This window comes from Sminthopsis crassicaudata, chromosome 3 (assembly GCF_048593235.1).
Source record: "Sminthopsis crassicaudata isolate SCR6 chromosome 3, ASM4859323v1, whole genome shotgun sequence".
In the NCBI taxonomy this organism is placed as follows: Eukaryota; Metazoa; Chordata; class Mammalia; order Dasyuromorphia; family Dasyuridae; genus Sminthopsis; species Sminthopsis crassicaudata.
This window is the reverse complement of record NC_133619.1, coordinates 248,609,172-248,635,696: the sequence shown is the minus strand read 5'-3', so window position 1 is coordinate 248,635,696 and position 26,525 is coordinate 248,609,172. Positions and strand designations below refer to the sequence as shown.

General features: G+C 34.4%; 1 protein-coding gene across 8 annotated transcripts in view; it reads left to right on the top strand.

The window, feature by feature from the left end:
- The window catches only part of INPP4A (inositol polyphosphate-4-phosphatase type I A), a 201,219-nt gene that overhangs the window by 162,344 nt on the left and 12,350 nt on the right, over positions 1 to 26,525 (top strand). For all 8 annotated transcript variants that reach the window (XM_074300347.1, XM_074300351.1, XM_074300349.1 and 5 more), the window contains 8 exons: positions 2,645 to 2,677; positions 6,010 to 6,182; positions 7,536 to 7,659; positions 8,593 to 8,719; positions 8,974 to 9,114; positions 11,220 to 11,317; positions 13,549 to 13,661; positions 21,926 to 22,080. In XM_074300347.1, coding sequence (XP_074156448.1) covers positions 2,645 to 2,677; positions 6,010 to 6,182; positions 7,536 to 7,659; positions 8,593 to 8,719; positions 8,974 to 9,114; positions 11,220 to 11,317; positions 13,549 to 13,661; positions 21,926 to 22,080 — 964 coding nt within the window. The remainder of the gene's footprint in view (positions 1 to 2,644; positions 2,678 to 6,009; positions 6,183 to 7,535; positions 7,660 to 8,592; positions 8,720 to 8,973; positions 9,115 to 11,219; positions 11,318 to 13,548; positions 13,662 to 21,925; positions 22,081 to 26,525) is intronic.

Here is a 26,525-nt window from a genome sequence, read left to right as displayed (position 1 = left end):
GCTTCAAACTGGAAGTTACTTAAATCATTTCTTTCTTTCTTTCCCCCTCTTCACTTCACATACTCAAATAGCAGTATACTACTATTCACCAATACTGAAGTTGCTTATATTACCTTTCTTCTCACTTGTTGGGTCATTTTAACGAAGGGAGCTCCAAAACTCTTTCTCTTTCTCTCTCTCTGACTTCTAGGTAAGCCATAAGGTAAAGCACTTAAGAAGTTCCTTGAAGGAGAAAATTTCTCCTTGAACCCTGCTTCTGCAAAAGGCCAGTCCCAGGGAATCAAGATAAAGTGGTTTCATTCTGTTATCTGGGTGGGACTGGTGGAGTCCAGGACCACTCCTACTTAGCCAAAGCTGGAGATGAGATTTCTATCCAACTCTATTGAGTTGGAAATTAGCCCAGAGACATTCATTCAATTCTAAGATTGTCTATTCTGATTCCAGCTCAAACTGTTCCCAGCCCCCACCAAGAGCTGCCCCCAGCTTCTAGCCAAGGTTTCAATTATAAAAAGAGGCAACTTGGGGCTCACTCCTTGCAGAGAACCTAACATTCCAAGGAACCTCTCTTTCCCCTTGGCATAAGCCGCAACCCTCGGCCCGCTGAAATGATATTCTCTTTCAGCGTTACTCTTTATTTTTATCTATTTCCCTAACAAGACCTTATTTACTATCTCTGCTAAGGTAGGATTTTTCTGCTAAAAACTTTATATCCCTCTGTCAGGACTTTGCCACCAAGGAATTCAGTCTTTCTAGTAAAGACTGACTTCCCAATGTCAATAATAAGCTTCTTTTTGCCAGTCTAGCTTTTTAGGTTTGTAAATCCCTTTATGAAGGATCTTTAAAGAGTTTCCCACAACTCCCTGCCCTGCACAGAACTTCATCATTTGGCTCCCTGACCACCAGGAATCAAGGAGAATCTCTTCTTCAAGTAGTTTCTCAAGTGCTTTACCTCATGGCTTATCCCCAAAAGTCAGAGAGAAAGAGTTTCCGGGCTCCCCTCAACAATATGACAGTATTATTGCCATTTTTCAGTGGATTGAGAGGTTAAATTTATGCGTAGGTAATGATATTACTTTTGTACCTGTTTCTCTCTTTTGGGAGCAGGTTGAAAGTCTTCAGATTATAAAACCATTACTTTTTCTTTCTTTTATGCCATTTCTAAAAATTATTTGCATTGTTAGTCAGGGATTAAAGCTCACTTGCCTCTTTTATAGTCCATAGTGAATAAGATCTTTTCCTACTTAATGTAAAGAATAAATCAGAGAGAAACAATGTCACCAATTTTAGGACGAAGAAGTCCTTCTCTCTTTAATTCTTCCCTTATTGATGATTCAGTCATCCAGCATGCTTAGAAGATTCCTCTTCTTTTAAGAATACAGTTGACTTTTCTATTAAGAAGCTAGTATATTTTCTGTGAGTAAATAAATAGTATATTTTTTATGAGTTTAAAAAAAAAAAAAAGTAATCTATGGACCAGAAAACCACTTCTCCCCTGCCACTTGTTTTTAACTGAAAACTATGGAACCAAGATGGCAAAATTAAAAATGGAGGCCTTCTTAATATAACTTTTGAGGTATCATATTCAACTGGATAGCACACCTTAAGGATTCAACAAAAAAGTAAAATTTGAAATGATCACGTCTGTCTGAGCATAAATCCTATTGCTAGGGAGGCTCAGGATGCAGGATTACTTGAGTTTGGGAGTTCGGAGCTCCGGTAGAGCTTTAGCTGATCCTGTGTCCACACTAAGCTAAACAAACACTAATAAGGAGCCAGATGCCTCTGGGCTGGCAAAAAAGGAACTAACCCAATTGGTTATTGGAGTAGTTACAGTTTCTATCTAGATCCAGCTTGAGTGATTTAGAGAGACCTCGTCTCCCAAAAAAAAAAAAAAATCTGCTTCTAGTGCAAGGCGCAATATATGTAGGTAAAATGCTATTAAACTCCTTTCCCACTCAGGCACAAATTACAGAAGTTTTTGCTAACAAATGTCCAGTGTAAATCCAGAAAATAAAGTAGTTTTTGGCATAATGGTCTCATTACTGAACCTTATTGAGTTTGAATCTCAAAAGTACTTCTTCCAGAGTAAGAGAAAAAGGGCATTATTCCAAGTAACTGATTTTTGAATTTCATTCTTTGTTAATTAGATTTGTAAATCTCTATAGGTCTTTCATTGTATATTTGCTTGCAAATGTAACTTTTCTACATACAATGTGATTCACTATAAGCTTTTCAAAGGGTTGTATCACATTGTAATGTTAATTCTGTCTTAATGAACATTTTGTATTGAAGTACTGATTAAGAACATGCATAGTCTACAAATGGTAATTAGAATATTTCTGTACCAAACAAAGAGAAAGAAAGAAAAAAATCCTTATTCATATTAGCAGTTTGAATACATTAATGTTACTTTTTGTTATGTGGTCAATCAATCAGTAAGCATTTATTAAGTGCCTACTATGTGCCAGGTGCTGTGCTAATAAGCTCTGGCCATATCTAGCAAATTGATGGCCAATCTTTTGCTATTTGTTCAGCTGCTTTATTGAAAGCTGTCTATGCCTTTGCCTTAAGCATTTGAGTTGCTTATGTTTAGACTGTGTTGCTGCTATTTAATCATGCATGTTGCACCTCCATTTCTGTGCAGATAGCAGTCCCCCTCCTGAAGAATCCAGTCCAGGTATGTGTGTTTTCCATTCATAGCTTCTGCAGATTTGTATTTTCTTTTGATATTTAAGTTAGGGGAGTATTTATAGTTGTTAGTAAACATTACTTAAAGGACCTTTGTAGAGAAGCAACATATCATAGTGGATAGGAAGCTGGATTTAAAGTCAGGGAAATACTTGCTGTATAGAATTTGTGATGTGTCAAGTTCATTACTTTATATAATAGCTTTTTTCATTATTGAATATATCAATTTTTAGGAAGTTCTCCAATAACATTGAGTCAAAATCTGCTTCTTAGTCTTAGATTAGCTCTGTTGAGCTATTTATTCAAATAAGCCCATGTATTCTATTTATCTTCTTGACAGCTTTTAATATAATTGAAGATAGCTACCATGTCTCTCATTCTTTTAAATAGTAGAAGCATTCTGACCCTCTTAAAGGTGGTGCCCAGTATTGTACAATTCATTATGACTATAACTTTGCTTATGCAAAATAAATTTCTTTCAAGATATGAATTTCACTTTCACTTTAGTCATCACACATAGACAAAACCACATAGAATTCACTAATGGGACTATGTGATCTCAAAGTCTTTTCCAAGTCTATGATCTCTTTTCAAATTATGAAAATAAACTTATTTGTATATGTAAACTAATCAAAAGGGGAAGAGGGAGAAAGCAACTTAAAATTGATAACCATACAGAAAACAGGGAGAAAACTATCCTAATTTCTCCCCATTTTCAAAAAAATTAACTCCTAATAGAAAATGGCCATTTACAATGCAAAGATAATAGCTTTATGTCAAGGACATGGACAGACAAATTTTCTCTGAGAGAAAGACAAAAATCTGTTTTGAAAAAAATCAGTTATACCATCATATAAATTTGAAGTTGGGAGGAACCATCAAAAGCATCTAGCTCTCCCCATCCCAGTATACTTTTTACAGATAAGGAACAATCTCAGATTGGTAAAAGGACACAAAATGTAGTTAGTAACAGAGTAAATACCAAAATTTTCTGAATCCCAGTTCACTTCTTTTTCTGTCATCATAATTAAATTAGTATAAATTTTTCCATTCTAGGTCCTAAATTTAGACTTCCTTTTTTCTTTTATAGTATGTGCTTATGTACATGTGTACTTTTTAAAACCTGCCTATAGGATTATAGTATTTTCAAAAATTGAACTTTCCCTTCTATATGAAAATTTATATCAACCTGGACTTAAGGATTTTTTTGATTTTTGTCTGATGCCCATCTACTACTACATTGAAAATGTAATCTCATTGATATGTATATTACCTACCTACATCAATGTAGATCACAAGTCAACTATACTTGCCCATCCTATTTGACTCTTGTCCATATCCAGAGTTGTCTGTTCCCTGGACTTCTGGGAGAAAAAAGATAATTTTGATATATCTTTTAGTTTAGTGCTGTGAATTATATGTAATATAGTTTAGCATAAGCAGAAAGTGGTCATTTTCTTCACTTCTCTTTCTTAGACTATCTTATTACATGTGACAAAAGGTTACTTGCTTTTTTGGTGAACAATCTATTTATATTCACTTTCTCTACTGACAGAGAAATTAGTCTCATCTTTTCCAACTTTAGAGAGGTCTTTTATTCAAGGCATTAGTTTCTTGGTTCTATGATGATTAGCCTCTTATTATGCAACATTTTATTTGGAATTATCTGTTTACTCAGTATTTATAATAAATTTTATTTCTGAACTGGGGCTATTTTAAAATATGTGAATCTGATTAAAAAAACAAACAACTTCTTTTGAAATATTGAGAAAATAAAAGGGGAAAAAAAAAATCAAAAGCCAGAAACCCTGCATCTTTTACCCTGTGGTATTATTTTTTAAAAGTTGTTTTGGCAAATGCCTTTACCTTCCTATGAGAAAACAATGACAAAAATATATGTTTGAATATTCTAGTGGCAGTGAAAATTAGGAAACAAAGCAAGAAAAAAAATATGAGAACTTAAAAAAAAAAAAGGATGTGTGAAAATGACTTCCTTTAAGATATGAAAAGTGAGACTGGAAAGAATATTTAGAAAACACATTTTGTTAATAAGAGGAAGGGCAAAAGGCAGAGGGCAAAAATTATCTTTTCTCAGAGAAGGCCATTTAATTTAATTTGAACAACTGGCTCATTTATAGAAGAGTTTCTGTGGAGCCCCCAATTTTGTTTTGATAGTTAATGCAGTGACTGATAGGTTAGCAGTTATACACTGAATAGTGACTGATAGGATACCAGTTAGATAATGAGTAGTTGCATTCTGCTTAAATTTAATGAAAAACTGGTTTGTGAAAGAGTTTCTGTGAAGCCCCTGATTTTGCTTTGATAGGTGAATGCCTGTTACAGTGACTGATAGGTTAGCTGTTATACAATGAATAGTGACTGATAAGTTAGCTGTTATACATTGAATAATGACTGAAAGGTTAGCTGTTATACACTGAATAGTGACTGATAGGTTAGCTGTTATACATTGAATAGTGACTGATAGGTTAGCTGTTATACATTGAATAATGACTGATTGATAGGTTAACTGTTATACAATGAATAGTGACTGATAAGTTAGATGTTATATACTGAATAATGACTGATAAGTTAGCTGTTATACATTGAATAATGACTGATTGATAGATTAGCTGTTATACATTGAATAATGACTGAAAGGTTAGCTGTTATACATTGAATAGTGACTGATAGGTTAGCTGTTATACATTGAATAGTGACTGATTGATAGGTTAGCTGTTATACATTGAATAATGACTGATTGATAGGTTAGCTATTACACATTGAATAATAACTGATAAGTTAGCTGTTATATACTGAATAGTGACTGATAGGATAGCAGTTAGACAATGAGTAGCTGTATATTTTTAACTCCAAAAATATATTTAGGATTGGTTTATGTTGATACCTGGGGTGTCATAAGATACTGAATATATCATCTATATCAGAATGTAGTATAATAAGGAACACTGGCCCTGGAGGCAGGAGGACAGAAGGTCAAATCCGTCCTCAGACGTTTATTAGCTGTATGACCCTAAGCAAGTCACTTAACCCTCCAAAAAAAAAAAAAAACAATGCATATATCTCCCTGAATTTCCTTGGAAGCCACTCTGCTAGGAGGAGTTAGGGAGTCTGGGCAGTTCTAGCTTAATTTTTTATCTGCATACCTAAGGTTGGGTTGGGAAGAGAAGAAGATAGATGGGGTTGGAGGAGAAGAGAACTAAGGGACAGAGCTAGATGACAGGTTTGAATGAACTCTGCTTTCTGTTTAACATGTCATCTCTTCTTTTCTTTCACACAACTCCCACCACCTAATACACTTAGGCGAATGGAGTGAGGCCCTTTATCCCTTGCTGACGACCCTCACAGATTGCGTAGCCATGATGAGTGACAAAGCCAAGAAAGCGATGGTCTTCCTGTTAATGCAGGACAGCGCTCCAACAATAGCTATGTACCTGAAGCTCCAGTATCGCAGGGATGTTGTCTTCTGCCAAACTGTAAGCCAAAGGATGTTGTAACAGAATAATTGTGCGATAGGCAGCTCATTAGCCTAATGTTCTCTAAAACCAACCAACTATCCCTGAATTTTCTTCTCTTTCCTCTTGGGGGGGGGCAACGCCACCATTCAGTAGTAATCTAATTACCCAGAGTGATATCAAAGCTGTTTCTTAATAAAATAGAGATTTCCAATCACATTGGGATTTGAGACAAAAAGTCTGAGATGTCATCCCTTTTCACCCCCAGATTTACCTTCTCGCAGCATTAGCCCTAGCTAGCACTTGCTATTTCTGATGTTGGAGTAGATGTGGAGCCACTTAGCAGCAGTTATACAAGTCAAACAAGCTTTTTCCAAGCCCTTGAACAGAATGACCATCAGATATTGTGATAAGAACTTATCATCCCTTCTGCTGGAAAGGTTGAGGCTGATAGATGATTGAGCTTTTGCAGTATGGCTAAAGCCAGTTGAGTATCCATAATTAAGTGCAGCATTAATATGTTCCCAAAAGCAGAAAGTCTCCAGGTGGTCAAAGGAGGAATTAACTGACCTAGGTTGGAAACAGTAGGTTAAAGCTTCAATAGTGGGATCAGGTCTAAGTGTGGGTGTTGCACTTCCAGCATGGACAACATAGGTAGTTCCAGTCTCACAAGAAAAAAAAAAAAACAAAAAAAAAAACCAAAGGGGTGTGAAGATTTACTGTCTTTGAAATCCATTTTCCCCCTTATTAGGCTACATTAGCCCATGGCTTGCCTAAATTCCTTATTTTAAAAATTATTATCTTTCTGTCTTAAACAGCCAAAGGAAGAGTTTAAATTAACTTGAAGTATTAATTAGGTACCGTTGTGGAAAGATCCCTAGACTAGGAGTTTAGGTGAGGAATTCTTTGTTCTTATCAGTCCACAGGAGCTCACCTTCTGACCCCATGAAATGATATCTCATGCTCTCAGGAGGTTGTTTAAACTTACCAGAATTCTCAGAGTGACATCAGAATTCATACAGGTTTCCTAAAGACCTTTAAATAAGGAATATCCCTTCACTGAGTCAGAACTCTTAAGGTTTGAATATAACTGGCCTCTTGGGTTGGAGAATAGGCCATCTCATCCCAGGTGGTCTCTGTACCTCTATGCTCTCTGAACAACATCCCCCAAATTAAGGCATTTACTACCTACCTCTTCTTAGGAAGTCCTGAGGCTTAATAATATCATGTCTGTAAATTACTTTGAATAAAAAAGACAAAAGAACTTACTGCCTGAAGACAGAGATATGTTTCCTTTTATATTGTAGCTTTAGTGAACAAATGTCTCTCTTTACTTATTTCATTTTATTTTCCTTCCTCCCCTCTCTGTGATAGTTGACTGCACTCATTTGTGGATTCATACTCAAGCTAAGGAACTGCCTCCATGATGATGGTTTCCTGCGTCAACTCTACACTATTGGTTTACTGGCCCAATTTGAAAGCCTCCTCAGCACTTATGGTGAGAACAGTTCCCTCTGGTCCAAAAGGAGTGGGATTTTTTAGGATGCTAGGGATGCAGTAGATTGAACATTAGGGGAAAGGAAGGCCTGAATTTAGCCATTAGCTGTGTAAATAGCTTAACTGTTTTCTGCCATAGTTTCTTTATCTATAAAATGGAGATAATAATGTCTCCTGTCTCCCATGGTTACTTTGAGGACATTATTTTTAAAGCACTTTGCAAACATTAAATGCCAGCTATCACTATCCTCATCCTCATTATCATTATTAAGATAACACAAGATAAATATATAGAGTTTGGAGTTCTAATTTGAGATAATCAATGTCTCTAAAGAAGGCTCATTAGATAACCAACTGAATGTTTGATTTTCTACACATTTCTTTTTCAGAGAATAAAAGGCAGCACATTAGTAGGAGTTGGTTACTAAGAAAAATGGACCAAAAATCTAGTTGCACATATGACATCATCTGAGGAGATGCGTATTGTTTTTTTTCTGTGCTCCTGAAATTAAGGGACTAAAGTTCTCACCCTCTTTTTGCACTATCATATAATACTATTTGCTTCATGGCAGTCCTTTTATAGACTACACATAAGTTTTGGAAGTTTTGCCCATGTTTCAACTGACTGCTTTTGAAGACTAGAATAGGATTTACTATTGACATTTATCCATGGAAGAAGAAAATCCAGATATGAAAATGGCACAGATAGATTTTAATAAATGCCCATAAATATACTTTCTTAGTTGTTAATAAAAAGGTTAAGAAAATTACTGATTTGCTTTTTTCCCTGAGCTAACTTAAGTTACAGTGTCTTTGTTGTGGAACTAGAAACCACAGAAATAAGTAAAAAGGTAAATGATTTTTTTTTTTCTGAGAAATCTTTATGCTAAATTACTTAATGTTTAAAATTCATTGTTCTCTTTCTTTGGTACAGGTGAGGAGTTAGCCATGTTGGAAGACATGAGTCTGGGAATTATGGACTTGAGGAATGTTACTTTTAAAGTAACGCAGGCCACATCAAATTCATCAACAGACATGCTCCCTGTAATTACAGGAAATCGGTAAAAAAAAAAAAATACATATATATATATTATGTTTTATATATATATATATAGGTGTATATATAACTTTACATACACACACACACACACACACACACACACACATACATATATTGTTTAAAGAATTGAAAGACATCTGTTTTCTTATATTTAAGTGTAAATTTTTTCATTGCCCACTTACCCCTTTTCTTTAAGGTCATTCTTCTCTCCTGGAAGGCATTTTAATATCCCCATTTTGTTTTTGTTTTTTTAAGTGATGGATTTAATGTGAGGATTCCATTGCCAGGCACTCTATTTGATGTGCTGCCCCGGGAGATTCAGAGTGGTATGCTTCTAAGAGTTCAACCTGTGCTTTTCAACGTAGGGATTAATGAGCAGCAAACCTTGGCAGAGAGGTATGTACCCAATTAAGCAGGTCTTACTTCTTCATTGACAACAGTAAATTTTTGGTTGGATTAAGTGTGAAATTTCAGGAACTAATTCCACTGCAAGAAAAATGTGATTTTTCTAATGCTTATTAAATACATATGTACAATTTTATTCTAGGTGCTGGAGACATTACAAAGATAAATAAGGTAGTTTCTGCTATTTAGCATCTGAAAGTAGGGAAGACAGGATGTGTACAGAAGTAACTAATAATATAAAGCATCAGAAATTCATGATAAGTGAAAGGTTTCATTTGGCCCAAAGAAGATGTTAAATAACACTTTTTGGCATTTATCTGAGCTCTTAGTATTTTCCTTGTCAGACATATGAAAGAAACCCAGCCATATTTTTGTGGAGTTTATGAGACAGTGATCAAACAGCACATAAGAATTCATGCCATGTTCAAATGCAGAAGCGACAGAACAAAATCAGAAAATCTAGCTATGTCATCTTCCTCTCATCTACCTTAAAGTGGCAGAATGATTATGGGCCCATTATAAAAGAGAAGGCAGGGATGATTCTTCTTCCATTCTCTTCCTCATATCCTCCCCCTCAAAGCCACTAATTGATATATATGTTACCTTTCTAAAAATCTAAAAAATCCATTTGGAAACAAGGGAAAAAATTAAAATTTCTCCATTTCTGGAGTTGCTTGGATAGTGTTTATTATAATGTCTTAATCTTATTTCTCAGCACTCAGAAACTATTAATTTGGGGCAACTATGTTTATAGTAATACTGTACTAATCTTTGTAGTGTTTGTTAGATGAATAACATGGTCTCTGCCTTCAAGGAGCTTAGTAATACTATACTTCAGAGTACTTGGTAGACACATATTTATAAAAGAATATATTCTTATCGTTGTATACTTCAACAACAAGACTATATGATGATCAATTCTGATGGATGTGACCATTTTCAACAATGAGATGAACCAAATCAGTTCCAATAGAGCAGTAATGAACTGAACCAGTTACACTCAGTGAAAGAACTCTGGGAGATGACTATGAACCACTGCATAGAATTTCCAATCCCTCTAATTTTGTCTGCCTGCATTTTGGATTTCCTTCACAGGTTAATTGTACACTATTTCAAAGTCCCATTCTTTTTGTACAGCAAAACAACTGTTTGGACATGTATACATATATTGTATTTAATTTATACTTTAACATATTTAACATGTATTGGTCAACCCAGCCATCTGGGGGGGAAGGGAAAAATTAGAACAAAAGGTTTGGCAATTGTCAGTGTTGTCAAATTATCCATGCATATATCTGGTAAATAAAAACCAAAAAAAAAAAAAAAAAAAAGAAAGAAAAAGAATATGCTCTTTAAATTGCAAGGAAGATAATGGCTTTTGGATTTAAAGTACTTATACACAGGCATCAATTAAAATCTAGCCTTGGCTATGCACTAGCTGTGCAATCTTGGTAAGTCACTTCATGCCCTTTACCTCAGTTTTCTCATCTGTAAAATGAGCTGGAGAAGGAAATGGCAAACTGTTTCAATATCTTTGCCATGAAAATCTCAAATGGGGTCACAGAGAGTCAGATATGATTGAAATGACTCAACAGTAATTCCCATATACTTCCCTGAGAACCCTATTAGATATTTAAAAGTTTGATGATTATTTTATGGAAAAATGGAAAGAATAAAACAATTTCATCAACATACCTACTAATCAGGAAATGTTTTACTTCTATAAAGTAGTAGGATCCTTTGATCTCCAAGTTTGGAGAGACCATATCTTGGATATTTATAGCATGGTAGATATGATACAGAACCAGAATTATACACTTATGATAGAAATATGTCAGATGATATATAATATTAATAATAATATTTCCTTTCCATAAGTATGGCCTTTCCAGGACCACTATATGTACTCATAAAATCACAGGGCTTAAAAAAAAATCATTACCATAGGAGAAAAAGGATATCCTTCTGTTCCGAGGAAGAAGGTTATAAAAGGTTAGGTTCACATGAAACTACATTATATTAATAAAGAAAAATCAAATATGAAGAGAAAAGCAGTACTAATAGACTAAATTATACTTCCTTTCTAACCTTCAAAGGTTTGGAGACACATCTTTGCAAGAAATTATTAATGTGGAGAGTTTGGTGAGATTAAATTCTTACTTTGAACAGTTTAAGGAAGTTTTACCTGATGATTGTGAGTATATTCTTATTTATTCTAGATATTATTTCATGCTTCTTCCCCCAAGCCCTTTAAAAGTTCTTTGTTTGGAATTATGGCAAAATGAAAAAATACTCTGATTAAAAAATATTTTTCTGTATGTCTTTTAAATATTTTTGTGAAACCAGATGATGTTTGTGAATTTTATCCTAGAAACTACAAATTGTTTTTCCATTGGGTTATGATACAGTTTAATCCAATAAATACTAAGTGTCTGTCACTTAGGTTTCCCCTTTTTTCTTGTTCTTATAGCCATCACATATGTTTTTCTAAAATAGCTTTTTCATGTTTAATAAGCTAGAATTTTAATAAACTAATTTAATTAGCTAACAAGGTATCCTGACTCTTGTGCTCTAGTTTGCAAAGCCTCTCTTAATCTGTACCCACCCTACTTGTCTATTTCCCATTAATAAAATGTTCTCTTTTATTTCTTCTATTCAAATACTACCTAATTCATATATTAATATTACTCTCAGGAAGTTTTCCCTCACCTCAGCCACCACTGAGGTAATCTCCTTTGACATTTATCAGTTCTACTCTCGTATCTTCTTTAATTCATTTCTTATGTATGTCCTGGGTTTTTTTTCCCCCTGAGTAGAGTAGATGTTCCTTGTGACCTGGAACCATTTCCTTTTCCTTTCATATTCTATATATAGAGCTTAGTAAAGTACTTAGCACAATGTAGATGCTCATTGCTTGAAGAATTCTTTAGGAATGAGACTTATACTCATCTTTCTATATTATTTTGGGTCCAGCAGTTTGAAACTATTGCTACACAGATATTTTCTATGGGCAGTGGAAATGTCCTTGCTGTTGCCTGAGGGTTTGGTAAATGTTAAACAAATGAAAAAATGCCATGTTTTTATTTGATACTTCTCAGTGTTACAAGCAAGAAGGTTATTTAAAGCAATATTTGGCTCCATCATTCAAATTCTATTTCTCATCTGAAGCTCTGGTAAGAAGGTGTAATGGAAGTTTGAAAAGTAGCCAATAGAATATGTATTCCTCTTGAATGTAATGGATCTCTGAAGTCCCATTGGTCAGGGAAGATACTTAGTGAGAGTAATCTATAAGAGTGAAAGGATTAGGACTCTTGGACTAAATTATATATGAAGCTGATTAATCACTTTTTTGAGCATCTCTCATATGTCAATATGGTATTAAGGGTTATAGGGTAATACTAAGGAAGAATAAGACATAGTCCTCATCTTCATGAAACTCATAGTTTTTATTAAACAATTTGGAAGAGGGTCATAAGATGATACAAAAAAGAATATAAATGCATTAGGAGTTCAGAGAAGGGATAATTGAAGTTAATTTGTTTATTTTCTTCCAGATTTTAATTGACATATCTATGCTTGACTATTAGGGGAGGAAGTTAGTCATTGAAAACCCTGTAGTACAGGTATGAACAGTCTTTCCTTGAAGTTCATCAGGGTTTTCCGTATAGCCTAAGATGGAATAATCTGACTGATCTATAAAACTTTAGCTGTGCCAGAAGAGATGAGCTCTTTGAAATGCAGAAGCATAGAGAGATTTCAGGTTGATTGTGGAAACAGAAGACATTAGATCAGAATAGGAAATAGATTTTCCATCTGAATTTAAATCATCCAGAAAATATGAAGTGATTTCTTTAGGTATACCTCTAGCTAGAAAAAGATGATGTGACTGGCTGGTGAGCATGAAAATTGAAATAGCAATAAAAAACTACCAGAAAATCACATAGCATCCCTGAGTTCATCCCTGGTTTGCACCTGGAGCCTCCATTTAAGGATGGATCTTTTCTCCCACTTAATAAAACTTTTTGCAACAATCAAATACAGCTTCCTCCTATCTCTTTCTAAGTATTATTACTGTATTGTCTTATAGGCCATTCCTGAAGCCAGGCTACATCCCTAAAATGAGATCACTTCAAGATGAAAACAATGTAACTACAGCATTAAAAAAAAAAAGAATTTACTCTGAGTTTTGTTTCTATATATTTTCAATTAAATAAAGATATTTTATTCTTTTATCCTCATTGCATTTTTTACCTTCATCATTATTTCCCTTCTCAGAGAACATTATGATACAAAACAATGAGATTTTTGTTGAGGTCAGATTTGCTGGGAAAGTAGTCTGTGTTCAGATGATATATTTGAGGGGAGAGGGATGTAGAGTGAGTGGATGCAGTCATTAACTGTGTAGATTTGTTCTTTCTTTTGCAGGTCTACCTCGATCTCGTAGTCAAACGTGCCTGCCTGAGCTGTTGCGGTTTCTGGGACAGAATGTACATGCCAGGAAGAATAAGAATGTTGACATTCTCTGGCAAGCTGCTGAGGTATTGATTGGTTGGGGAAGAGGACTCAGTACTTCATCTGCCTTAAAAATAAGGCTGAATGCCCAACGGTGTTTCCCAAAGTGCTGGAAAAATATTCTGAATTATTCCCTTATTTGATGAAATCAGGGTTGTGAGACTATCAGACTTGTGCTTTAATAGGCAGAGATAAAGCTCATAGGCTGAATGATGGAAACAGAATATGTAATGATCTCCAAAGTCTGGAAAAAATGGATCTAATTTAATAAGATATGATTTAATAAAAATAAAAAAAAAGCTTTATGTTTAGATTTCTTAAAAATCAACTTTATAGGATCTATGACTAAGATATAGATAAATGTGGGAAGGGAAAAAATGAAAGGAGGAGTAAGTGGTCAATGAGATTACAAGCTTTGGAGTGGGATCTGCTCTGGACACAGAATTTTATTTTATTTTTTTATTTTTTATTTTTACTTTCTGAGGCTGGGGTTAAGTGACTTGTCCAGGGTCACACAGCTAGGAAGTGTAAGTGTCTGAGGTCAAATTTGAACTCTGGTCCTCCTGAATTCAGGGCTGGTGCTCTGTCCACTGCGCCACCTAGCTGCGCCTGGACACAGCATTTTAAACTAGATTTTGAGAACTTGACCAGGATGAGGGGATTAGAAATTGTGATATATAGAAACTGACTCAAGGAATTTGGAGTATTTGTCCTGGAAAAAAGACTTGAGAGGAGAAGTGAAATCTTGAATTCACATGTTTGAAAGGCTTTGATATGGGAAAGGGAATACGTCATTTAAACCTTTTGAGTCTCAATTTCTTCATGTCTTAACATGAGGATAATTACATTTCTATAACCCCTCTTATAGGGTTGATAGGAAGAAAGCCTTGAGAAATTATTAAAAAGACTATTTAAATGTGTGCTGTTATCATTGTTTGGAGGCAGTTAAATGGCACAGTGGAAAGAGCACTGGATTTGGACTCAGGAAGACAAGCTTGAATCCTGCTTTTTATATTTACTAGCTATAGAATCTTAACATATCTCTGCCTCAGTTTTTTCATCTGTAAAAATGGGGAAAATAACACCTACTTCACAAAATTGTTGTGAGGGCAAAATAAAATGACTTATTTAGCTAGCTAACATTTTTATTAGGGTGGTGGATAGAGTGCTGAACTTGAAGTTAGGAAACTCATCTTCCTGAGTTCAAATCTGGCCTCAAACTTACAGGCTTTGTCACCCTAGACAAGTCATTTTACCTTGTTTGCCTCAGTTTCTTTATCTATAAAACAAGCTGAAGAAGGATATGGCAAACCACTGCAGTATTTTTGTCCAAAAAAACTCAAATGGGGTCAGGGAAAATTGGATAATGATGCAGCTGAACACCATTGTTCTCAGAAGATAAAATTGGTTGCTGTGAATAAAATGTTCCAGAGGGGCAGATTTATTCTTAATATAAAGGAATCATTTCCTTACAGCTGAATTATCGAAAATTGATATGGGCTGCTTTGGGACATAATGGATCTCCCATCAGTGAAGATGTGTAGGTGGAGACTAGCCAGTCACTTATCTAAGGAAGCTGGAGAGAGGATTCTTCTTTAGATACTGCTAGGACTTGAGATCCCTTCCAGTTTTGAGATTTGTGTGGAAAGGAATGACAAATACAAGGAGACAAGTGTCACCTTTAAACAGAGCACTCTAGGTATTTTTGAAACTAATTCCCCAAGTGAGATTTTTTTTTAACAATTTCAGTGAGAAATTTTTCTAATTCTTCTAAACAGTCAGCTGAAATTAATATCCTTATCACACATCTCAATTCTGATTTTTGTTTAGAATTATCTTCGTTCCAAATATTTTCTTTTTTCCCTTATTATGGGTAATCATTCTGTTATTTAGAGATGGAAAAGTTCTTTCATAGTTAGAATCACCAGAAGCAGGACAACACTGAGTGTTGACATCTTGGAACTAGTACATTCCTACAGAAGTGGAAACATTGACAATAGGGGTTTTTTGGCCGCTTATTGTAAACAAAGCAGGACCCAGCAGAGGGCAGCAGATGTCTCTTATTGATGGAGGGAGGTTAAGCAGGTGTGAATGGGGGAGTGGGGAAGAGAGGTGGGGGGAGGCAATTGACCTGAAGAGGACCCAGAGATCAGCACAGTATCATTGATCTTAGACGTCAGCCTCATTTTCCTCCTAGGGATTAAGTGGTCCAATGTCACACAGGTGAGCAGCCTGAATATCTTTTTCTTTCTTTCTTTCTTTTTCTTTTTTTTTTTTTTTTTTTTTTTTAACCTGAAGTCCCCTGGCTTCAGATTTAGCTGTTTTGCCATTGCATCACACTGCCTCCCCAGTTAACTCATTCCTGGGTTAAGAGTGAGAATAGAATTGTGTGCCTGAGAAAATAAGGCAATGGAAGGAGGGAGGGAAATGCAAAGGGAAGAAACATGAAGATAGATCCTGCAGAACAAGTTGAGACTACACGTATTAGGGCTGAACAAAAAAAAAGAGCAAATTTTTTTTAAAAAAAGTCTGTGTCCAAAACTCTGAAACTAAATGAAAGAATCTGGTTAGAGAAAGCTTCTTACATGAATTGTCTGTTGGGATTTGTGGACTTCTTTCTCTCTGGGAAGGCTATCTTTAAAAAAAATTCTTTAAAAGTATCTTTAAAGAACTAATACTCAGGAACCCTGATTGTTAATATAGTATAGTTTTGGGAAGGACTTCATCCTCATTCCCCTCTATCTCACTACTCCACATAGTACCTCTAGGCAGAGATTCTTTTTATATATTTATTTATTTATTTATTTTTCCCCAGTTTATATGTAAAACATTTTTTAAGTTTCTTTTTAAAACATTGCCTCCTAAGCTTTCTCCCTTATTCCCGACCCCAGCCTCTAAATAAATCACATGTGAAGTGATGCTAAACATTTTCTTTTTTCTCTTTTTAAAAAATTTCTAAAAGATTTATTATGCTTATGGTACATATTCAAAGAGATATAAGGAAAAACAAGATACATCTATGCTAGTAATAGCAATTGACATTTAAGTAGTTCTTTTGTAGTTTATGATTTTGTGGTGTTATGAAATAGCTTCACAAACATATTAAAACATTTTAAAGATAATTCTTAGAAATAGATACCATTATCTCCAATTTCAAGATGAGAAAATTGAGTCTAATGTAATCAAATTGATGAGGAGTAAACTGAGGTCTAAACCGAGATGGGTCAGTTCCTTTTCTCTCTCTCCTTCCTTCCCCAAAGTAAACAAGGGCAGGGTCAGCAGCAAATGAATTTGCTACTTAATGCTGTATGGAAACATAGTCTTTATTGATTAGAATGGAAACTCCGGAGAGCTGGTGGGCAAAATGGCTGCAAGGTACAAGGCCAATTTTGCAAAAAATAGATTTTTGAGGACTCTGTTTTATACAAGAACACAATCATTCAGATGCAGTGATGTAAGGAGATTCCGGAGAGTGATGTAAATAAGATAAGGATTCTCTTGTTATCTTTTGGGGACTGACAGAGAAGTCTCTTCCTGAAAAGGAATTTCCTGATGGCATTTGGTCTGTTTGAGCAGATTAGAATGGGGGCTGTAAAACCCCAGCCAGCTCAGATAGCCCAAACTAGTTTGACCAGGTCTTGTATCCAAGGTCCAAGTCCCAAATGGAGTTGGGGATCAAACAAGGAATATCAAGGGGCTACCGCCCTCAACAAAATCACCTACCCAAGAATGCATTTCTTTTTTTTTTCCTGTTTAAATTTATTTATTTAATATTTTCCCCAATTACATTCAAAACAATTTTTTACATATTTTTAAGATTTTTTGCTTTTTAGATTCTTTCCCTTATCCCTACCCATAATTAAGAAATCACATGTGAAATTATACAAAATATTTTTATAATAGTCAAGTTGTGAAAGAAAACATAGGTCTCCCACTCTAATTAAAATTAAAAACACTAAGGAAATTAAGTTAAAATATATATAGAGAGAGTAATAAAGAATGTTTTGATCTATATTCACACTCGATCAGTTCCTTCTTTGGATATGGATAAGATTTTTCATCAGTCCTTCAAAGTAGGTGTGGATGATTGTACTACTGGGAATAACAAAGTCATTTATAGCTGTGCATCCCAGAACATTACTATTATTTTTTATACAATATATTTCATTTTCTTGATGGAGGACTTTCCATGTTTTTTTTTTTTTTCCTGTGAGCATCCTGCTCATCATTTTCCAGAGAACAATAATATTTCATCAGAGAAACTTACTTTGAATTTTTTTTAACAATTATTATTGCTAATTGTATTTCCCCCCATTTATTCTCCCTCTCCTTTCACCTATCCCTCCTCAAAAGTGGTTTGTTACTGACACTCCCTTCCCCAATAAGCCCTCTCTTTTATCACCCTTTCCCCCTTCCCATATCCCTTTCCCCTTCTGTTATTCTTCAGGGTGAGATAGATTTCTATACCTCTATTGAGTATGTATGCTATTTCCTATTTGAGTCAATTTTGATGAGAATAAAGTTCACTTACTCCCCCTCTCTCCCTCCAAAAGTAAATGCTTTTTCTTGCCTCTTTTTTCATGACAGATAATTTATACCATTCTACATTTCCTTTTCCCTTTCTCCCAGTACATTCTTCTCTCATTCCTTAATTTCATCATTTTTTAAAAAAGATATTATCCCTTCATATTCAACTCATACTTGTGCCCTCTATCTATATATATATTCCTTCTTACTCATGCAAAACATTTTCACAAGTCATGTTATGAAAAAAATAAGGAAAAGAAAAGAAAGTAAGTTTCAGTCTGTATTCAGATACTATCACTTCTTTCTATGGGTATATATAGTTAGGGTTTTTCATCATATGTCCTTCAGAATAGTCATGGATCATTGTATTGCTGAGAATAACAAAGTCATTCATAGCTTATTATCTCACAACACTGCTATTATTTTGTATATAGTACATTTCACTTTGCTTGAGTTCATGGAGGAGTTTCCAGGTTTTTCTGAAAGCATCTTGCCTATCATGTCCCATAGAATAATAAAATTCAATCATAATTACATACTACAATTTATTCAGCCACTTCCCCAATTGATGGGCATCCCCTGAATTTCTTATTTATTTGAGCAGAGATTCATAACCTGGGGTCTAAGAATGCATTCTCCTAAAACATAATTTGATAACTATTTCAATGTTATTAGTTTGCTTTATAGTTTGTACATTTTATTTTATTTATTTTAAAGGTATTCTAAGAGGAAAAGGGTCCATGACACAAAAGAATGAAGACTTTCTACTAGAAACTAGCAACCACCAGTTCTTTAGTGATCGCTAATTAATTTTATCCATATATATCCCAAAAAGATGAGATTCTCTTTTTTAAGTACCTTTAGAGAAAGTGATTCCATAGTCACTTTCACTGGCCTATTCTCATGTTTGACCATCTTTTACCTTGAGAGAAAATCTTCTTTACCTCTCATCTCAATCCTTTATATTGAAGTATTTGTTCTTGTTCAGTTTTCAGCAGTGTTTGATGTACAATGTTCTTTATATCAAATGGAGACTATTTTTGTAAAATACTTAACACAGTGTCCAGCATGTAAAGGCTCTTTGTAAATACTTGTTCTCTCTTCTTCTCTTCCCTTTATAAACTTTGAAAATTATTTTTGATAGAGATAATTTTTAAAATCTCATTTTAGACCCAATCTAATTAGAGCTAATGCTTTAATTTAATCGTTTTTGTGTCCTCCTGAACCTTCTTCAAGTTCTTCCTATGTTAACTCCATTTCCTAATTTATGTGTGTTCCAAGCTTTATATTCACCTAATTTGTAAAGTACCCTAGTAAAGTACACTAAAGTGGGCTTTTAGCATCTGAACTTCAGTTTCATGAGACATGGTCTATCCAACCCAACCCAGGACACTCCCTCAAATAGAGATAACAAAGGATGTTTTTTTTTGAGATGATGTACTTGACCTAGAAAGTTAAAACATATCTTTGGGGTCCTTAATGGGACTAAACCAGTAGTTTTTATTGGTGTAAGAAGCTCTTAGTGAGGAAACTGCCTCATTATTAGTGCAGATTCAGAGTTGCCTTAGAGCACTGAGAAGATAAGGGACTTACCCAGTAGCATATAGTTAGCTTATGTCAGAAGTCTTCCTGGCTTCAAGGCCAGTTTTTTTCTCTACTATACTATGTTGCCTCTGCATTTGTACTTACCAATAACTTGTAACATTGATGTATGAGGTAGATAGTGCAAGCATGGTTATCCACATTTTATAAAGAAACAGAGTCTTAAAAATAAAGATATTTTTGCTTAGTGACACACAGATAATTTTTCCCAACACTAAGAGTAGAATTCAAAGCTGTTGACTGAGTCCAAGCAAACATTAAGCAGTAATTTTTCAATTCAAGAGGTGGTCCTTGAGAGTTTATATTCTAACAAATAGATTGAGTCAGTTTTGCTTGCTTAAGTGTTGAGTAGGTATCTCATGTATAGATTCTGTTAGCTTGTAACATTGGTCATTTGTATTGATAGTTTATATATTCCAGCCAAAAGTTCCCCAATTTTACTCTTGAATTTTTTTCTAGTCTTATTGACTTTTCTGTAGCTAATTGGTCACTTAACTTAGAGCATCCTGTGCCCTTGATACTTTAATAATACTTTTGGTAATTAGCTCATTGTCTTAATTGTAAGTATCTTTACAGACTATCATAGTTGGAAGGGACTTTAGAAGTGATCTAGGAATCCTTTCTATAATAGACCAACAAAGTAATCACTTAGCTTTTATTAGCCTTTATCTAGAGAAGGAGAGTCCATTATATGCCAAGGAAGCACATTCTACCCTGGGGTAGCCTTAACTTAGATAATTAGGCCTAGTTTCTCTTGCTTCTTTTATAAAATAGGGATTCTTCATCTATAAAATAAATTAGATTATAATTAAATTATAACAATTATATGCAATATAATATATATGATAATTATATCTAATATAATTAGGTTATAATCCCTATAATTAATATTATATATAATATGATATGTTACATGTAATTAGATTAGTTTGGGTTATATTTTATTATATTATTCTCTTAAATTGGATTGTAAGCTTCATGAAGGCAAGGGCTGACTTCTGTCACTTTTGTTTCCCTTAGCATAGTGGCAGGCACAAAATAGATGCTTGATAAATGTTTATTGATTGATTGGTGAATTGATAATAATGCCTACACCTTGCAGTGTTATATTGAAGAAATATTTTATAAGCTAGGGATTGTGCTGCTTAAATGTCAGCAATAGATAGTTCATTAAAGAAAGCCCTGTTCTCTTGCCTTATTATGGAATGAAAATGAATTAATTGCAGATTCTAACAGAATAGGTCAGTGGAATACACTTCTGGCAGGTTCCAATAAGGTAGACAAGCTTTGCATAGAGCTGCTCACAACTGTGTAGTTATTCAATAAGGACAGCCTAACTAAAGATAAAGAAAGGTATCACCAGGACAGAAGCATTGTAGTGCAATTCACAGAGATAAATATCAAGGAAGCATTTTGTCCTCTATCACTGGATTATTACTTATTTATGTGTCGTGGTGAGTAGGGAAAAAATTGTTCATTTGCAAAGTAGAATGGGGGGGAAAAGGAGGTGCTACAGAGAAAAGAGCTATGGATTTGGAGTCAAGAGACTTTTCTTACTTCTTATAACCTTGATTAACTCATCTGTAAAATAAGGGAACCATCACTTCTATTGCTTAATCTATGACCTTATTTATCTTAAACTTTTTTTTTTTTCTTTTGTATCTTCTTTGTTCCTAATTAGGTTGATTTTTGTAGCTTTTGGAAGCAGAATATTTTAAAAGTTGTAACAAATGCTTTCCATGCATTTATTTTTTATTTTGTTTTTAACATTTGTCATTATCTTTTCCTGTCATCTTAACCAATCTGAGAGGTGTGAAATGGTGGTTGTTATTTTAATTTGCATTTCTCTAATCAATAGTGATTTAGAGCATCTTTTCATGACTAGAAGTGAATAATTTCATTGTCTGAAAATTGTCCATATCTTTTCATCATTTATCAATTGTGTAATGGCTTGTATTCTTATAAATTTGAGTTGCTTGTATATTTTAGAAATGATGTTTTTATCATAAACAATGGATGTAAATTTTTTCCCCAACTTTCTGCTTTCTTTCTAATCTTTCCTGCATTGGTTTTGTTTGTACAAAACCTTTTTAATTTAATGTAATCAAAATTATCCATTTTCATGTACTTATTTTTTAAAGACCTATCTTTTTGTTGCTAGGTGTGCCGAAGACTCAATGGTGTCCGATTTACCAGCTGCAAGAGTGCCAAGGACAGAACAGCTATGTCAGTGACCCTGGAGCAATGTCTGATCCTACAGCATGAACATGGAATGGCTCCCCAGGTCTTCACACAGGCTCTGGATTGCATGAGGAGGTTAGTCTCAGAGTTGCTCTCTGATCCTTTACTCCTAATTCAGGATCCGTGTAAACTGCAGATAAGTGGTTGTCTTTTTATAAGCCTGTTGTTGCTTTTTAGAAAAAGAATTGTATTTTGGGTTTTTTGCTTTTTAAAAATAAAGACTTTTTGATATAGGTTTTCTGAATAGCCTCAGAAAATCTCAGTTCTGTTAATTTCTACTAGTTTTCACACAATATTTTTCTCAAATACAATATACTTATCTCTAGAGTCAGAGGTATTAATCGGTAAATATTTATTAAATACCTACTCTGTGCCAGGAACTATCTTAAGCACCGTTCCTGTCCCTACTCTTATTTGCCTGGCCTGAGTATAGCCAAAACAGATTAAAATAACATTGAGAAATATTTAATAAAATAGAAATATAGTAGAACATAGACTGGTAATATGTGGCTTCTAAATTAGTGAGAGGCCTACAGGAATCCATATATACAATGTGTTTGTGCATGCAGTGTGTGTGTGTTTGAGATTGACATCATTGCTTTAGAATGGTGGAAAGGACCCTGGATTTGCCTCTGCTATTTACTTATTTATTTGCATGCCATTGAATTAATCACTTAACTTCTCATGGCCTCAGTTTCCTCATCTATAAAATGAGCAAGTTGGACTATCCCAAAGTATTTCCTACTCTAGATAATTTGATTCTATGAAATTGTACACTTGATATTACCAAGTCTGGACAAAGACATCCTGTTATCTGGTCCCCAAATAATAAAGTCCTAATAATACCTTAGTTTACAGAGTTGTACTTCAAATATTTGCCTTAGGCAATAAGATAAAGACAGGAAGATGGTTAGAAAGGACCTAAAATACTGTTACATTCTCAGCCAGCTTCCCCCTTTGAAAGTAGTGTGACATGTAGGATTTTCTCAGCTGCCTTGCAGGTGCTGATTGAAGGGGTGGCTTTGGGATTACAAGGGCACCTTGTCTCTCCTGGGCAAGGCTTTATGGTCTTATGAAGGCTCCATATCTGCAGGTTGCATTGGTCTGCTATGCTTCCCCTCCTTAGCAGTTGGACACAATTTGCTTTTACGAGCAAAGTGTCAGAATGAATGTTTCCTAACAGCAATCCAACTCCATCACAACCTGTCAGTGTGCTCTTGTCACATCAACTTAACAGTGTTCTGTATTCTGAAGCAGCAGATGTGTTTGCCAAATGAAATACTGTATTTTAATCAGATCTGTTTATTGTTGTTCAATGCCTTGTTTCAAGCACTGCTGGAAAGCTCCTTATTTCACATACCAAAAGAAAGGATAAGAAATGCAGTTTTTAGTCTTTATTCAATGTAGTTCAACAATGCTGTTGAGTCCTGTTTTCAACATTCACTCCTATTGAATGTATGTATTGTTTGTCTTCTCACCAAATTCTCTAAAATGTCCAATTCTCTTATCCTTTCTGTATGTTTCTGCTATTTGACCCTTTCACAATATTCAGATGCATAAAAAACAATGTATGAGCTGCCGCCGCTTAATATTAGTCTCTTTTCTTCATTATTTTACTCTTAGGATGAATTGGAATGGAATTTGTTAGTCTTCTTTTGTTCCTTTTTTTCTCCCCTATACCTGCCCCTCCTTCTCTGTCTCTGTCTCTCTGTGTCTCTCTTTCCCCCCCCCCAGCTCTTTCTTGTCCCTCCCTCCCTCTCCCTTTATCCTTTTTTTTTTTTTTTTTTCCTTCCTCTGAGTATTTCCTACAGCAATTGAAGCCCTAACATTAATGAGAGGTAAGGGACCTGGAAGGAAAGGTTTAGAGAAAGTATAAATGACATACAACAAGCACAAGTTTTTTTTTTTTTTCCCCCCCATAATTCTACTCCACCTAATTCAAGCTACTTGAAATTGCAGTGATATGGTTAACCAAAAGTGGCCTATGCACATAAGCATTACATTATTTCAGTGGTAGATAACTTTAAGCAAGCAAACTTACTTCCTTCTGACCCCTTACTTATTTAGACCAAAACTCACCTCTGTCTTCTTAACATGTGTTCATTGCCCTATCTGGAGGTTGGCCCATTTTCCAAATGTTCCAGATTCAGCCATAAGATCAAGGTAGAAACAGATTCACAATAAAAGTCATTTTAATCCACACAAAGCCTCTCATATCTTTTCTGAACACTGGGCATTTTTGGCAAGAGACGCTATAGAATCAAGACTATGGGTTAAGTTTCTAGCCAAAATATAAATTATATAAATGTCTGGTTTTTTTTTATCAGTTCCTGGAGCACTTAGAGTTTTGTCCCCACTTAATTAACAAGGATGATGACCAAGTGCTTGGAGTGCAAGTACTGTTATTATTAATCTTTTTATAAAGAGTTGAGATTTGATCAGCCAGAGTGCCATGGAGTATGGTATGGTAGCAGAGATATTTATTTGCCTTCAGCAATAAATTCAATAAACAGATTCCTAAGGGTGAGGAATGAATTAAGTCTCGGGTATGAAGGGACTATTTGAATAAGACTACACACTCTACATATTTTAAAATTAGATCATTTCACTCTATTTATCCATGCTAGTAATTTGTTATTTATTTTAGATTGTGAGGGAACTACCCAAAAAAAAGTTTAGGTAAAATTTGTATGATTCTGTTTTAACTATCTGGTTAATCTTTGACTTTAGGCAATAGACCAGGCTTTGAATGAATTACATTATTGATAGAACAATCAGTAAGTCAAATCTGTCAGAATCCTGAAGAATTCTATTAAAATATCAATTTAGATAAGCTGCCAACAAGCAGTTATTCTCAGTGCTTTTATGAAAAATGCTTCTTTTGAGAGAAAATGTAAAGATACTTCCAAAATACTGCTCTGAGCCCCTCAGGCAAATCAAAGTGTACTTTTTTTTTTCACCTGCACATACACACACACACACACACACCCTATACAGACACATATTCATTGTATCTTTTGTCTCACTATGAATTTCTTAAGACTTAAAGGTTTCCAAAATTTACTTTAAAAAGTAAAGTTTCACTTTCTCCTCAATGATATGTTAAATTAAAGGATTTTCATTTAAAAAAGGAAGCCTCTATTCACATCTTGGTGTCCATTCTATTATGATTATGGCTTTTGCTAATACTTAACACTTTAGAGCTATGAGATTAAGTGACTTAAAATTATATGTGATTTCAACTCCAGGATTCAAAACCACGTGGTTAGAATTCTTGTTATGAAAAAATCTCTATAAAAAGGGTTCCTATTTTAGGATTTTAACTGGACAACTTCTGAAGTTCCTTCCTGCTCTGAAATTCTATGAATGTTCCACTTTGCACAACTATTTAGTGGATTGACTGAACTCCATAAAAATCACCCAAATCTATCAGCTAAGTCAGGTATGAGGGGGTTCTGAGATGGAGAGATGCCATGGTAGTTGAGTCTGTCTATAGTTTCCTAGCTTCAATAGAGGTTAGAGAAGAAATAAAAAATTTTCATCCATAGCCTATAGCAACTGGAAGACTCATTTTCATTTGCATCACAAGTTTGACCTAATTTAGAGGTCATGTGTTGTATATGTGTATATACACATTTTATTATATATTATGTAATATTACATATGTGGATATATATCCACATACACATATGCATAGTTTGGATTTATCACTTGCATCTTGCAGGTGTTCTAGGTTGAGAGAAGCAAAAAAAAAAAAAAAAAGGTCTTCCTTAATGAATTAAGGTTTTTTTGCATAGACCCTACCAATTAAAAGTGATTCACAATAGAAATGGCTATTTTAAGAAGTTTCCTATAATTTCCTATAGATTTCCTATCATTGATGGTTGTAAGTGTATTGACAGATGGTCAATCATCAAGAATATTTTAGAGGATAAAAATATTTGTTCAAATAGATTCTTAGATCTCCAAAGGCCCTTTCAAATCTGAGTCTGAGATCTTTTTTACTATATTATATCCTAGAGTAAATGTGTTAAATTATGCAGTCCACAGCCCAAGTGTTCTTGGAAGCATATTAAAATGTACTTGGAAAACATTTGACAAAATAAATAAAAATAGAGTAAAATATAGATAACATTACTTTGTAAAACTAAGCCAATATGCCATTTGCAAGGATCCTTATGGATGGATTAGTGTCTCCTCCTCCCCTCTAAATTTGATCTTTTTTAAATTTCTTAACATCTTTATTTTGAGCTCCAATTCTCTTTCTGCCTTCTACCTTCTACCTCCCATAAACGGTAAATAATCAGATATAGATGTGCAATTATGAAAAACATTTCCAGTTAGTCATTTTGTACAAGAAGACTTGAACAAAAGAAAAAAAGGAAGAAAATGATAAATATTCAGACAATAGACATCATTGGTGCAGAGACCTTTGAAAATTAAGAACTGGATAGAAGCTGGAACTAATACAGTTTTTACAAACATCTCCAAGAATAATATGGGAGAAATCATTGGAAGGA